At 42.5% G+C, this 16,151-nt stretch overlaps 1 protein-coding gene across 1 annotated transcript in view; it reads right to left on the minus strand.

Moving 5' to 3' along the window:
• Positions 1-1,482: 1,482 nt before the first annotated feature.
• The window catches only part of PTPRB (protein tyrosine phosphatase receptor type B), a 126,008-nt gene continuing 111,339 nt past the window's right edge, over positions 1,483-16,151 (minus strand). Inside the window, 5 exon segments of the mRNA XM_047787197.1 lie at positions 1,483-3,374; positions 6,049-6,169; positions 13,141-13,276; positions 14,928-15,091; positions 15,273-15,395. Of these exon segments, the coding sequence (XP_047643153.1) occupies positions 3,352-3,374; positions 6,049-6,169; positions 13,141-13,276; positions 14,928-15,091; positions 15,273-15,395 (567 nt within the window). The 3' untranslated portion in view covers positions 1,483-3,351.

The following is a 16,151-nucleotide window of genomic DNA, read 5'->3' on the forward strand; positions in this document are numbered from 1 at the left end:
TATTTCTGTATTGCTGGACATCTGCTTAGTGGTTTCATATTATTTTTCATATGTCATTTTGGGCTTTCTTCCAATAAAATTAATTAAAGACCCCCCCAAATAAAGCTATCCCCAATATGCTGTGGCAATGGCCATTTTAATGTTTAAAAGTGAAATCATTGCCATCTCTTCTATAATTTGAAGCCTGAAAAGACTATGAAATACCAATGGGCATGAGGAGATAAGATGAAAAGGAAATAAAGTCACATTCTACCAGGAAAGCAAACATTCTAAGGAGAGAAGGAGACAAGCAGTGAAAAAGAGGGACTCAGAAGTGTTTAAGGGCTGGTGATTTACTTAGGACAAATATGTGCAGAGCTAGACGGAAAGATGAGCCTTGGAAAAATCAGATTCAAGAGCTCAAAAATTGGCTGCCTTCCAGAGAACAACAGAATAATATGAAATTGATTTAATGAGTAGAGATTAAAGGAGTTAATTATAAAGAACTTGGATAAATAATTATTAAGATGCAAGATAGGACCCTTCCAAGATTTGATAGCTCCAGAGCACTTTGAAAGCTCCATGATTAAAGTGTACTGCACAGGTGCTCAGCCGAGATGCCCACTGTGACAGGAAACGGAGTGTTTACCAAGACATAACACATGATGGGATTAAATTAAAACACATCCAATTGAGCTGAATGTCAAGGAAACCTTTTTTTTTTCCCTCCTCCTAAATTTAATAAATAGATCAACTAGATTATGTATTTAGTCTTTGGAGGTGGTGGGAGGGAAGATAGTGAAATATTTGTTGCTAAGGAGATTTAAATTTAGACAGGTGGAGGGTAGGAATAAATAGGTCCTGCGTTAGACCAAAAGAACATACAGTTTTTCCCTTGTCGTGTCCATTTTCATAACTCTGATTCCACTCCAGATATGCCAGGATATTGACTGTGACAGATGTGGAGGTTTTTTATGGTTTCAATTCTTGGTTTGTGCAGTTAATTGCGCTCTTTTCGGACCAGTGATTTGCTAGAGAAGCAGCACCAGTGCTTGCCAGTTGTGTGGCCTGGAAGGCCGCCGCTGCCCTGGTGCTGGGCAACGTCCCTGTCTCGCAGAGCCCCCCTCTCAAGCTTCACTGAAAATAGTAACAATAACCCCACCTCTATGACTGTGATGCATTCTCTTTATTGAGTACAAATATGTTGCCTCTAGGACAGTGCTTAGCAAGTTGCAGGCACTGACTAAAATTTTTCTGAATGAATGAAAAGGCAAAAATGAATTTCTTTCCATGTATGGGTGTGCTTTGTGCCTAGCAACATTAACTGAAATTTTTTCCCCTTTTTTCTTTTCTTTTCTTTCATTGGAGCTGCAGCTGCCAATGTACACCACAGCTCATGGCAACGCCAAATCCTTAACCCACTGAGTTGGGCCAGGGATTGAACCCACATCTTCATGGATACTAGGGTTTTTTTTTTTTTAATCACTGAGCCACAATGGGAACTTCTTGCGTTTTCTTTTTAATGCAGGGAAAGTTATTCCTCATAGACACCACATCTCATAAATCTCCAACCTTTATTTTCTCCCTGGTGGTACCTCTGTCACACTTAAATGGATGTTGTTCCTTTTCATTTCTAAAAGATCCTCCTACTTTCATGAAACAGGACCAGAGCCTAACATGGTCACTTCACAAGGGTATGGGGTACAATGATACTGTGAAAACTTGGAATCCTCTTGATGTTCATTCTTATAAAGTTTTTTTCCTGTTTCCATAATCTTCAAATAGCCTTCGAAATTTCTGCAGTTAGAGTGGAGTTTTACTTAACTATAAATCTCTATTTTAGATATATTTAATGATTTTCCATTACTATGCCTATTATACCTGTTATATTACTTATAGGACTTTGTGTTGTGTAGCAAAAATATATACTATGCAAAGAAATGTACTTATGCTGCAGATGAATCTGTGAGATCAACAGCCATGATTTCTAATTCTTAAGTTTATGACAGAGAAATCTGTAGTGAGAAAAAGGCCAGCATCTCTGACTCATCTCTTAGGGAACCATGAGGAGACTAGACAGGTATCTTGCAGATTTTCCCCAGGAAGACCCTCGGAACTGGACCTCGGGGAGGGCAGTACCCAATTTCTGACTCAATGAAATTTGTCCTAATCAAACCAGGCATACTCACTGAAGATCAACTTGGTAGATGGAGTATGCAGTGCCTTTTATATTAAGTGCAGCTTAAGATGACTACTTGATAGTTTGACCTCAATGACTGACTAAAAAGTGCTTTTGAAAAATTTTATACTAAGCACCACTGAATTTTTGTTTCTGTGTTTTTAAAAATTAACGATCTATGATGTTTGTCAATATTTCTATAGCGATAATGAGAGTAGGACCTTTGATCTGGCGTGTGATCTGACCCCACAATCTTCTGATGGGAAAACCAAGTACGACTGGTGCAAGCTTGACTTTTCCAGGGATGCAGCCCACTAGAAATGGGACAAAGGCGAGCGTGTGTCCATCGGCCAACACACCCCCTCCAGTGTGGGACGCATGTTTGCACAGCACAGTGTGGAGGGAGTAAAATAGGCTGTGGTTGGCAATTGGCATGTGGACTCGGTGTCCAGTCAGGAATGCAGGTGGATGTGAGGAATTCAGCATTCTGCCTGGGTCATTCTCTCTCTGAACCCTCAGCCCTGCCACCTGGACTTGCTCTGCACTCCTGAGCTGACCATGTTGACTTGAACCTCTGGCAGGAGAAAGGGGGAGAGACTAAGCAGTAGTGGCACAACCACCTCTGCAAGCTTGGGGGCCACTTAAGCCCATCTCCCCCATCCTTTCTTTTGACTGTTACATTTGTCCAACTTGCATCTGGGTCGTCTTCGGACCCTAAGATTCGTAGGATGGTGATGCAGCCAAGCCAGCTGTACTCCCTGCCCTTTATCCTGTGCAGGAGGTATCAAAACTGGTAAAAACATGGTAAAAACCATGGCTCAGGGGACCACCTCTGCAACCACCTCCATGTACATTTTATCAGTTGTCCTGTCACACAGGTTGAATTAGTTTATGTAGAACAAGCCATGAACACGTTAGTGTGGAAAAAATAGTATTATATAAAGCTTATAATATTAAACATTATGAAAAAATACATATTTACAAAAGAAACTACAAAATACAACTATGTACAATAATATCTGTTACCTTTAAATTACATAAATTCTTAAAAATTCTCCAGATTAATAAATTATACATAGTATCAACAGAAATAGCTGGCACCTCTATAGGGCGTGAAGCAAGTTTTTGTTTTTGTTTTTGTTTTTAAATTACAAAGTGAATAGTTTTTATCCAGGAGATCTTCCGGTGCATTCTCAATGCCTTGAATAGCCCGCATCTGAAAGGAAGGACACCGGAATTAGAGGCTGTAGCAGGGTGAGTCATAGTATTTGTTCTGTTTATGAAAATTACAAATGCAAAGACTATCAGAAACGACAGAATTTCACTATGGTTTAGATGAGACCATCCCCGTGGGGGTCAAGTCACTGTATTCAGAACCACAGGTTACTAGAATTGGAAAGGACTAGTGACTCTAGTCTATCTTCTGGTTTTACAGATGAGCCCTAGGCCCAGAGAGGCGCAGGAACTCAATCAGGGTTACACAGCTTGTGAATGCTGGTTAGTTCCAGAGCTAGGATCTGAATCCTAATTTTCAGATGCCTGAAGCTAACCATACTATAGTTAGCTTCTTTCAGGAGCACTCAAGATCACACTAAAAAAAGACTCTTAAACAAGTCAAACCAAGACAAAGAAACCTTCAAGACCAACCCCCCTCCCCAAGAGCTCCCTCCATCCTGGAGCTTCTTAAAGAATCTGACATGCAAAAACCTTAAGTTACTATACAGATAAATTAGGGGGTAATTATTTACATAACAAAAGGATTATCTGATTTACCAAGAACTTTAAATAGCAGCCCTCTCTTGTATGTGTGCTTCACAGATTATTAACTATTTAATATACGGGACAAGTGGGTGGGCATGTGTGGAGGAAGCAGAGAACTCATTAAATTGAAGAGCATTTAGAGATGGAGATAGGAGCTCCTATTGCGGCATAAACCCAACTAGTAACCATGAGGATTCGGGTTCGATCCTGGGCCTTGCTCAGTGGGTTGAGCATCTGGCATTGCTGTGAGCTGTGGTGTAGGTCAAAGATGTGGCTCGGACCCTGAATTGCTGTGGCTGTGGCTGGCAGCTGCAACTCCAATTCAACCTCTAGCCTGGCAAATTCCATATGTCACACATGTTGCCCTAAAAAGCAAAAAAAAAAAAGAAAGAAAGAAAAAAAGAAAGAAAGAAAGAAAGAAATGGAGATATAAGATAGCTCCAAAATAATGTTTGTCCAAATGAGAAATCTATAGTCTATAGATAAATATTTGAATTTGTGGCAAAACACTGAGACTTATGCTTACAGGCACGTGAGTGAGCCACCTTTAAGTGAACACTCCAGCCCTGGTCAAGCCTTCAGATGACTGTAGCCCTGGCCAATGTCTTGACAGCAACCTCATGAGAGACCCTGGGCCAGAACCACTCAGCTCAACCCCTCCCAAATTCCTGACCTACAGAAACTGTGAATTAATAAATGTTGAGGTAAGCTGCTAAATTTAGGGGTAATTTGTTAGCTGGTAATAAATAACTAATACAATGTAACTTCAAATCTGCAGTTAGCCATGTGATAAATTAGATCTTGATGGTTCTGAGTGGGAAAAGGTGGACACATCATATGTCAAGTAATTCCTGTCCAATCAAAGTGATGCCTTATAAAGTTTATACATTTTTTTCCTACTGAATTTTTCTTTCCTTTTTTTTTGGTCTTTTTGCCTTTTCTAGGGCTGCTCCCGTGGCATATGGAGGTTCCCAGGCTAGGGGTCTAATCAGAGCTGTAGCTTCCGGCCTACACCAGAGCCACAGCAACACGAGATCCGAGCTGCGTCTGCAACCTACACCACAGCTCACGGCAACACCGGATCCTTAACCCACTGAGTGAGGCCAGGGATCGAACCCGCAACCTTATAGTTCCTAGTTGGATTTGTTAACCACTGAGCCACGATGAGAACTCCTCTACTGAATTTTTCATTTAAAAAAATGTTATATCCTTGTTCTAAAAAATTTTGAAAAAACATAATGAACTGGAAGAAAAACTATATATTATTTCACTGCTCAGAGAAATTTGTTTTACTATTGTAGTATATTTCTTTCTAGTCTTTCTTTTTGCCCATGTGTTGATTTTTTTTGTTTTACATTCTGCTTTTCTTATTTATGAGAATATTCATGCTGTTATAATATCTTCAAGAATATAATTCTTAATGACTGCATCCTCTTCTACTCAATGAGTGCACCATGGTGTACTTAGTCCTCACTGTCAAACATTTAGGTTTTTTATTAAAGTATAGTTGATTTATCTTTTTTTTTTTTTTTGGTTGCACCCATGGCATGTGGAAGTTCCCAGGCCATGGACTGAACCCATGCCACAGCAATCACCTGAGCTACTGCAGTGACAACGCCAGATCCTTAACCCACTGCATCACAGGAGAACTCCACACCCAGACCTTTAACTATGAAAACTTTGTGCATAAAGCTTTGTCACTACTTAGGGTGGTGGTAGAAATACTGCATGACAAGAACATATTAAGGACCTTGATACATATGGCTAAGTTCTCCTCCAAAGGGGTTTTACAATTTGAACTCCCAGATGCTATTTCAAAGCCTTCGCTTAGCCATGAGCCTTATCCCTTAGAAATGTTAAGCTGCATCCTGAATGGAGAGCATCCTGGGCCAGGCAGGAAGAGACACCACGTGAAGTCTATGCTCCAGTGTGGGCCTTCCCCCCCCCACCCCCCCCGCCCCCGACTTTTCCCCTCTTCCCTGATGCCACTCTGTGAAGGCCTTTCCCCCAAGTCTTTGGGTAGAGAAGAGATGTGTGGTACACAGTGGAAGAGCTGGAGGTTCTGCATCGTTTCCAGATTAATCACATCTTGATAAATAAACTCATAGATGAGTGAAGTAAGCGCCTACCTCTGTGATACTCTGGATTCACATTTTCGTAGATTGGAAACAAAGGGTTTTCCTGTTCACTCCGTAGCTTCCTTGCTCTGAGAACATCTCTTACACACTGATGGAGGTACACATACTGACACTACAAAAAAAAAACACAAAACATGTCAGAGGAAGGCAAGTTCTCAAGCCAAAGAAAGAAGAGGAACTCTTATAAAACATGAACAGTAGTGGGATTCCATATTAGTTAGCAAGTTTCTTTTTCTTTCTTGTTTTTTTAGGGCCAAACCCATGGCATATGGAGGTTCCCAGGCTAGGGGTCAAATTGGAGCTGCAGCTGCTAGCCTACACCACAGCCACAGCAATGCTGAATCTGAGCTGCATCTGAGACCTGCACCACAGCTCACAGCAATGCCAGATCCTTAATCCACTGAGCAAGGCCAGGGATCAAACCCACATCCCCATGGATACCAGCCAGGTTGGTTAACCACTGAGCCATGACAGGAACTCCAGGTTAGCAAATTTCTTCATCATCCCTTTACCAATGGTCTCTAGTACATAGAAGAATGCATTTTACATAAACTGTCTCACTTGATCATTCTGACACTTTGTATAGTAGACATAATCATGCATATGAGTGGAGACTCAGCAAAGTCACACCGCTCAGGAGTGAGACTCTAGGATTTAATCCTGAGTGTGTGACCCTGATCCTTTTGTTTCCCCCGCTGCACCAGTTTTCTTAGGTGAATTCTAATTTCTTTGTATTATTGAATGAGAGAATAGTTTCACTGTGTACTCTGATATTTCATTCCCCTTTTTGGGGGGCGGGTATGGTGAGGAAAAGGAAGTGTGTATAATAGACCCTACTGGACTTCTCCATCTTGCTTCTCTGAGCATCTGTGTCTGAGTCATGGAGGAATCTCAAAGATGTTGGCTGGCTGCAGAAAACCAGAGGGTTACACTCTGGAGAGAGACCCACCTGTCAGCTCTTTGGGAACCACCTGCTTTTGAAATAGAAACAAATATAGAAGAGTCAGTGTTTTAGTGACCAAAGGACACCACAAAGACCTCCACTGGTAACAGAAGCTCATCCATAGGCTTCCTTACTACACCCCTTCCTTACTACCAACTGAGTGTCTAATAAAGAAATGAATGTCTGCTGAACCTTAGTGCCCGGCCTTGGGCTCCCTGAATGACAGCACTGCTCAGAGCCCAGGGAGACAAGAGATTAGGAGGAGAGTACACCACCAGGTAAGAGACCCTGGGCTCTGAGTCTGCCTCTGTTGGCCTAGATGGGCCTCTCAGTTTCCCCACCTATAAAACAAGAAGGCCAAGGCCTCTTCTACAGCTAACAACTTTTGACCATTAAAAATCTGTATTAGAGTTTGTGTTGCTCTTAATTAGATGGCTATCGAAAAACATTCCTGGATCCTACGTTTAAGGTGATCTGCATGTGGTCAGCTTTGGAGTTTTTTTGGTTTTTTTTTTTTGCTTTTTTTTGCTTTTTAGGGCTGTACCCATGGCACATGGACACTCTCAGGCTAGGGGTCAAGTCAGAGCTACAGCTGCCAGTCTATGATGCCACAGCCACAACAACATGGGATCCAAGCCACGTCTGTGACCTACACCACAGCTCACAGCAACAATGGATCCTTAACTCACTGAACAAGGCCAGGGATCAAACCTGCGTCCTCATGGATACCAGTCGGATTCATTACTGCTGAGCCACAATAGGAACTCCTAGAGTATTTTCAAGGTTTGAGATACAAAGGGAGACTATAAAATCTTCCCTCACCAGTGACCTTTAAAAGTGGATCTTTTTTAATGGGTTGGCACTAGGCATTGCCCCTGGCTGGCTGGTCTTCTACTCACAGGCCCTCATCATGTAGGTTTGGTATAATTAGATTAGATTAGGACATTTCAAAGAAACCAACCAACCCTAAGTGAGGCCTGTATTAATATTAATAACTATTCTCTGCATTTCTGCTCACAAAGCTAGCTCACTTGTTATGTTTTATGACACTCTGATCTTGAAAGTTCAAGGACAGGGTACTCTCCTGAAAGTGGCTGTTAGTACAGGCAGTCATTTTTATCATCTTAAAAACAATCTACCAAACTATAGACTGACACGTCCCTGTTTTCCCCCATCCAAAGCATAGTTCATAGTTTCCATTCTCCTGGGACATTAAATGAGTTTGGGACCTCAGAGTTTGGCTGTGAATGAGTGCCAGTACCTCTATACTATGCCTTATTAATGAATTCTTCAACCGCAATCCACCCTGGGCTTTGAAACCAGTTAATATTCATTAATTTGCCTTGTTGTAAATATAAATTCTTTTCCCAACAGAATACTCTTTTGAAAATGATTACTATTAAATCCTTCAGACTGTTCATGTGTTTCCCACATTATTCTTCAGGAAAAGTAGACAAAATCTAATGTATAACTTCAGCTCATAAAGATCACTTTTTTTCTCTGTCCAGCAAACTGGTGACGCCTCAGTTCCGTTCAGTTTCACCAGTAGCTATGGAATGAGATGATATTTATCAGATTGTACTTATAGCCTTTCATGGGGTCTGAATGAGTGCACAGTTTAGCAGAAGGGCAGGTATATGAACGAATAACCATAAGGTGATAAGCACAGGATGGATTTGTTCACAAAGCTTCATACAGGAGAAGAAGCCATCCAGTTCATTTTGGGGGCAGGGGTGTATTGAGCTAGAGAGAAAAGGGGACATTTGGGAAGAATTTGAGCAAAGAAATAGGACATTCCAAATGATGTAACATGAAAGTGCACATATGTTCTGGAAACAGCGAGCAGTCAAGTGTAGCTAAAATGGAGGGTCTGTGGGTCACGGGAAAAGCCCAAGACACTCCCCCAAGTGGACACTGAGCCCTACAACATCCCACTGTTTCCTCCTTGTGGGGAGGAGATGAAATCGACAGATGGTAACTATTAGCTATTGTTCTTTAACCAGTTATTGTTCTGAGGGTCTTTCTAGAGTCAGGCTGCAAACACGCCCCAAGTCAAGCTAAGAGAAAGAGGGACACACTTGCCCATTCTGTCTCATACCTCTTTGTTTAGAAACTCCTGCTCTTTAATATATTTATCAAAACCTATAAAGACTTGTGCCCCTTAGTCTCCCAAATAAGGCGGCATAAAGTTGAGGTTGACTCTCTGTGGACCCAGAAAAAAAATAATACAAGGGGTGAGAATGTCCCTCCTCCTTTGCTGGGACTGTCACCCACAGGGCTCAGCTATGGATGGCACCCTTCTGCACGCACTCTCAGGACCCAGTGAGCCATGCCAGCTCTGGAACCAGGGCATTGGAGACTGGAGAAGGAGAACACCTTCAGCAGAGCCTCAAAGCAAGACAGATAATACCATGACACTGTTTGGGATTGTGTTTGATTGATAGAGACAAAAAAAAAAAAAAAAGAAGAAGAAGAAGAAGAAGAGAGAACATTCCTATCTTACTGCAACCTTTATTTCAGTGCGATCAAAAGAATCAGTGTTGATTCTGGCCCAGGAAGAGAAGCCTTCCTTAATTTTGGCAGACCCTAAAACAGAGGGAGTGGCTGGTATTATGACATGAACCTGGGAATTAAGTTGGATCCAGGTTATGAAGAACTTCAACTTCATTTTAAAGCAATGAAGAGCTTCCCATGACTTTTATGCAGGGAGCTGACACAGCGAGAGCACTTCATTGGTGGTAGTGGTGATGAAGAATTGATAGGGCAGAAGCTAGAGGTAGGAGACCCACAAAGAGGCTACCACAGGAGCCCCCTGATGATTGACAAAGGGCTGATCAAGGGCAGTGGCAGTGGGCAAGAGACCAGAACCAAGAAAGATGTTGGGTAGAATGGACAGGGCTTAGTGATGCTGGACTGTGGGGACTGCAGGAACAGAGGTCAGATCCCCAGCCTGGGCAAACAGACAGAGGCAAGACAGATGGCAACACCATCACCTGAAACTGGAGGTAGCAAGAGCAGAAGTGCTTCTGTTGTTCATTTTTTAAAAGAAAGATTGGTTTTGAATTTGCGATGCGATGACGGCAAGGCTTCCTGGTGGAACTGTCCAGGAGGCAGGTACTTAGGTGAATGCCAGGGAAGGAGAATGAGATTCAGCAGATAGTGTGTAGCTGGTTCCTGAAGCCCAGGAAAAATGATGATGGAAAGAAAGAAGAGCGGTGCCTTGAGGGCAGACCCTTGGAACTCAAAGGCAGGCTGAGGAATATGAACCAGAGACTCATCGAAGAGGTTGGGGGAGAAGGAGAAGAGAACAGGGGAAAGAGGTGTTACATCCAGGAGGAGGACAGAGAGCTTTGGCATGCTGTGCTGCCCTGCCCTGGAAGTTGGCCAGTGATGTTTACAGTAGGGGTGCCTGATTTTTGGCAAAATGCATCTCCAGAGTTCTGGGCAGCTGTAAGGAAGTGATACATGGCCCAAGAAGCCCCTGATGATGACTAGGAAGCCTTAACACACACACACACACACACACACACACACACACACACACACACACACACACACACAGAGATTTATAAGGTCATAATCTCCTCTTCTCCAAATTACAAGTTAAATATGGTTTAAGTTTGTGGAAATGAAAATCAGTTAATAATGCAACACTGATGCTGACCTTTTAGCAGCTTAATTGTAGGATATTTCATTCATTTAATAGATGAAAAAAATCAATATTGAGCCTAGAGCAAAGGAAAACAAATCCCTACCCTCTAAGAAACTCACAGTCTTGTGGAGAAAGCTGAAGGAAAACAATTATGATACAGTGCGAAATAATTCTGCAACCCTCAATGATAGACTGGAGCTAGACAGCAGTCACCAGTGGCTGCTAAAACCACTAAGTGAAAGATGATAGGAAACGTTATAGTGGAGGTCATTGTCAGTTTCATCAGATTGGAAGGAGAGACAGACAGGAAGTGCTCACTGATGTGATGCAACAGGAAGTACTCAGCAGCACCCATGAAGCATATGGTGGTAAAAAGGAACCTGAATTTAACCAAGCCTCTACATCTAATGACCTTCTGACAAAAATTATGGGAAATAGATGAGTACATTACCACCATGAAAAAGCAGTCAGCCACATTGCCAATGTGGGAAAAGCTATGGAACAAATGAACTGGGTTTTTTTTGACAAATGGCATGGAAAACTAATCAGAGGGAGGGTTATTTATAGATTAAAAGAAGTGTAAAAGAGACTTCAACCAAATACAATGTATGGACTTTGGATTCTAATGCAAACCAAGTGTAAAATGTAGTTTTCGAGATAATTAGGGATATTTAAACGCTGACTAGATAGTGGATGATATTAAGGGATTATGATTAAATTTGTTAGGTATGACCATGGTATTGTGGTTATCATTTTTAAGAGTCCTTAACTGTAAAATATATGTATAATCATAAAAATGTTATGAAATGTTATTAATATATTTAAAATATAAAAACATATAAATATATAGTATTATATATTTAAATATACAGTATTTAAGAATGAAGTGATGTGATAAGTAGGATTTGTTTTAAAATATTTCAGTGAGGTCATGGGACAGGGGAATAGTGTATGTGGGATATAAATAGAAAAAGAACACAGAATACTGATAATTGTAGAAACTGAGATTTAGGTATGGAAATTCATTATACTATTTTCCCTAGTTTTGTGTATTTTTTTTAAAAAATCCTGTAATAAAATATTTAAAATATAATGTAATAATTGTGATGAGAGTACTCAGCATCAGTGGTGATGACAGAGGATCCTGGGTGGGGATACGGCCCACAGGAGGCAATGACCACAATATTTTCCCAAATGTGTTATAGACTGTGAGGATCTGCAGGATATTAATATGTGCTGCACAAGAAGAGAATCCAGCTGTCAAAAAGTGGTTTGGGACATAGTGGGCTCAGCAAAGCTCAAGAGACCCTTTGCTGCAGGACATCTCCATTTTGTCCACATGGCTGCCTTTGCAAGTTTTCACATGTCCTGGGACAGTAAGAGGAAATACGGTAGCATGTAGAACTTTTTACCTTTTTGACCACAGACATTTTTTTTCGTCTTTTTAGGGTCGCACCTGAGGTATATGCAAGTTTCCAGGCTAGGGGTCAAATCAGAGCTGCAGCTGCCAGCCTACGCCACGGTCACAGCAACCTGGGATCTGAGCCATGTCTTTGAACTACACTACAGCTCATGGCAATGCCAGATCCTTAACCCACTGAGTGAGGCCAGGAATTGAACCCTCGTCCTCATGAACACCAGTCAGGTTCATTATTACTGAGCCATGATGGGAACTCCCCCCGCCCACCGCCCCGACCTTTTTAATAGAGGACTTTGCAGAGTTGCTTGGAAAACACAAGGGCAAGAAAACTTGGGCCTGGTAAGGCAATTATGCAGGGGAGTGACAGGCATGGTCTGTGTGGGGACATAGATTGGACTCTGAGATGGTAGGGCAGGGACTAGGGGCTTAAGGCTTGCAATTCTCTAGAACAGACTTCAAGTCCCAGCTCAGCCACTTCATAACTATGCAAAGGACTTTAGCCTCTGAACTTCAGTTTTCTAGCCTGGAAATGAAAAATAATACTTATCTGTTTGCTCGTGAAAATTTAATGATATAACATGTTCAGAAATGCCCTGCAAATGTCAAAGGACTGTATAAATGGAAGCATTTAATCTTCTCAATTAATGTACACTCCTTGGTGTTCTACAGAGATGGGGATGCAGATGGGGTGGGCTGAAGAAGAGATTAGAATCTGTTTCTTCTTTACTAATTGAAGTCCTTGTGCTCAACCACTAGCCTATCTTAAAATAATCTTCAAGATGAACTAGCTGGCCTTTCCCCAAGTTAATGCATTGATTTAGAAAATCCATCTTTTTTCCTCCCCATCTAAAGAAGGTGGGCAACCAGATCAGTAAAGATAAAGATGCACATCATCTCAAGGTCACTGAAATTTGTTTTAAAATAAGAAGTCCTAGAAAACATCTATATTCAATTCTCTTTCTCCACCTAATAAGTCATGGTTCTGTGCCCTTGTCAGATTAAAACCCTGGATATTTGCAGGGAGGGAGGCAGACAGGATGGTCTGTGTCCTTCAGCAGTAACTCTTACCTCAGTCTGGACCATGTGAACCCGGTGGAGTCTTAGGTCATGCACTGCTCCATAAATGTCCACAGAATCTTTGGAGTCTAATTGCTGGAGGATTCGGTCCAATGCAATAAAGGTTCCAGTCCTGCCCACACCGGCACTAGAAGAGAGAGTGAAAGAAGACTGAGCCTTGTTTGTATTTATTTATTTATTTATTTATTTATTTATTTATTTATTTATTTATTTATTTAAATGGGCCTTTCTGGACTGCATCCAGAGACCAGCACAATCCTCTTCCTTCTAAGTTAGAGGAGGAGATAGGGATATTCTTTGTGCTCAGTGTGCTCTCTCAAAGACATAGAATCTGAAAGAAATATAACCCTGGGCTCCAGTCTTCCATCCTTCCTCCTCCCTTCCCCCACCTCCCCCACCTCACCCCACCAGGGGTAAGGACTGCTGTGCACGTGCTGTGTATCGTGTGCATGCTTTTTATACTCTACCTACATTCATGTAAATCTACACACAATCTATGCATTTACTGTGTTTCCAAAACTTACTAAAATGGTAACATGTTTTATGTATCCTTTGGCCAACTTTCCTACCCAATATTGTGTTTCTGAGATTTATCTACATTGTTACATGTAGATCTAATTTCTTTTATATAGAGTTCATCAACCACTGCTCATGCATTCCCTACTGATAGACACTGAGATCATTTTTCGTTTTTCGCTATTACAAATTGTGTTGCAGTGACCATCACGGTGCACCTGTGTGGGGATTTCTCGAGGGCTGATATCTAGAAGCAGAACTGTTGGGTCATAGTTTAGGAACACCTTCAGCTTCATCAAGGATTGTCAAATTGCTCCCTAAAGGGGTCACATAACCTGAGGATTTCTGATGTACATATTTAAAAGATAAAGAACAGTTTTCCAGTGATACTGGGTGAAAATGTGTGCCATTCTTCAGAAAGCAGGAAGCTCTTGAGTGCTTCACGTTCCTATTAAAAGCATCAGGGTTCCACTGACATATAAAAGTAGGGCTCCTAAGGTGCTGGGCTGATTGGAAGAAAATGAGCACATCTGACATTTCTCTAACTGTAGCAATTCCCTGCTCTTTATTTATTAGTGCCATTCCGTTAGGGCTATCAAAGTGTTGCTGCTAACATTAATTAGCTAAACACAGCCTCCTCAGGGAGAAAGGTGTGGGGGGCGGCAGGCAGAGAATGAGATGGGGGGGTACACTTGTTAGGTTGATTTTATGGACGTAGAGATGGAAGCAAAGTAAAGAGAGAACAGAAATTTAACAGCAAAACTGGGTTGCCAGAGACAGCAAGTGCTACTCGACCTGGAGGGACGTTTACAACAGGCATCTTCGAGGCTGGTTGGCTGGTTAGAATTTAAACAGGTGCAGGACAAAGAGAGGCCATTCCAAGCAAGAAGAATCGCAAGAGGCAAGGATAAGCAGAAGCGATCTCCTCCATAGCTAGAGGGGGAGGAGAGTTTCTGTAAATTTGCATTGAGGTGTGAGCTGGAGCCGGACTATCAGGGACCTGGGAGTCACATAAGGACTTTGCATTTAGTATCGCAGGGAGAGAAGGATGGAGTTTGAGGGCCAGAGAGAGGTGGGCAGTGAAGAGTGTGCAAGAGAGTGAGGTTGGGCAGGAGGGGATGGAAGAGAGCGGAAGAACACCCTCTGGGCCTAAGCTGGCTGATTTGCCCGAACAAATCCTCCATCCCGCGCCTCCCATTCCTCTGGCCTAGGACTTTTTTAAGGCTCCCGGCTAGCATTTTGACTTTCACGTGGCCAGGTACCTGCAGTGCACCACGGTGGGCCCGGCCCCCGGGGTCCTGTTGATGTAGTCCCTGACGGTGCGCACAAACTGGATCAGGGACTGGGTGGTCTCTGGGACGCCGTGGTCTGGCCACACCGTGTAGTGAAAGTGGCGGATGAGTCTGTGCGCATCCAGCTGCTCCTCCTATAAAAACAAAGTGGGTAATGAGACCAACAGCCCTGACCAAACCTGCACAGGTGACAGCCATGCCCAGGCGGGGAGTCCCAGGTTCTGAAAGCACAGGAGAGGAAGGCAGCAGAAATGGGATTCACAGCTGTTGGGCACCTCCCAAGCTGTGTCATTAAATGAGGTCGAAGGAACGTACGCTGCATATCCTAAATTCCCGGATGGTCCACTCTGGCAGCACGGACTCCGAGAGCATCTGCAGGATGAGGTCCCCGTAGTAAAGGGAATCCTGGTCCGCCGGCCAGTAATGGTCACACTTTACCTAGAGGAAGACGGGCAGAAAAAAAGTGAGTCCAGAAAGGCGCCTCCTCCACGAACCTGGACTTTCCCTGCTGGACATGTCTCCCCGAGTTGGAATCCAGGGTCAGCTGCTGAAGCAGTTTGACCATTGGCTTTGCATGAACTTCTCGTGGCCAAGGTCGAAGCTGGGCCAAGTGAAGGAAAGATACTGTACAAGGAGCAAAGCCCCCATCCTCTGGGTTCGTTTTCTTTTCAGGCTCAGAGTTCTCTGGCTTGAGATTTTGCTGATTTCCTTAGCATTTTGCCCAGGAGCACATAAACCATGTCTTAACAATTTCTCTCTCTCTCTCTTTTTTTTTTTTTAAAGAAAGATCTAGCTGTGCAGAGGAAAGCATTGTCTCCCTGACCCTTTTTTGTTGTTGTTTATATTTTAACATCACTGTTCTAAACTGAAGCCAGCCCTGGATGCCAGGTGATCTTTGAGAAGTCAGAACATTTAACTAAGCTTACATTTCCAGGTGGAGACAGGTGAAAGAGGATTATGACCATATAATTATTGAGCCCAGATACTGGGCACTTCATGTAATCTCTCTTTTAATCCTTAAAGTAACCATGTAAAGAAGAGGATTTTAAATGCTATCACAAGAGGTTTGCGTCCAGATAACTACTTTACTGTGTGTGTGCAGACCCGGCCTAAAATTCACCTTTTATTTAATTTTTTTAAAGGGCCGCTCCTGAGGCATATAGAGAGTCCCAGGCTAGGGGTCTAATCGGAGCT

The sequence above is a fragment of the Phacochoerus africanus genome, chromosome 7 (assembly GCF_016906955.1).
Source record: "Phacochoerus africanus isolate WHEZ1 chromosome 7, ROS_Pafr_v1, whole genome shotgun sequence".
Taxonomy (NCBI): Eukaryota; Metazoa; Chordata; class Mammalia; order Artiodactyla; family Suidae; genus Phacochoerus; species Phacochoerus africanus.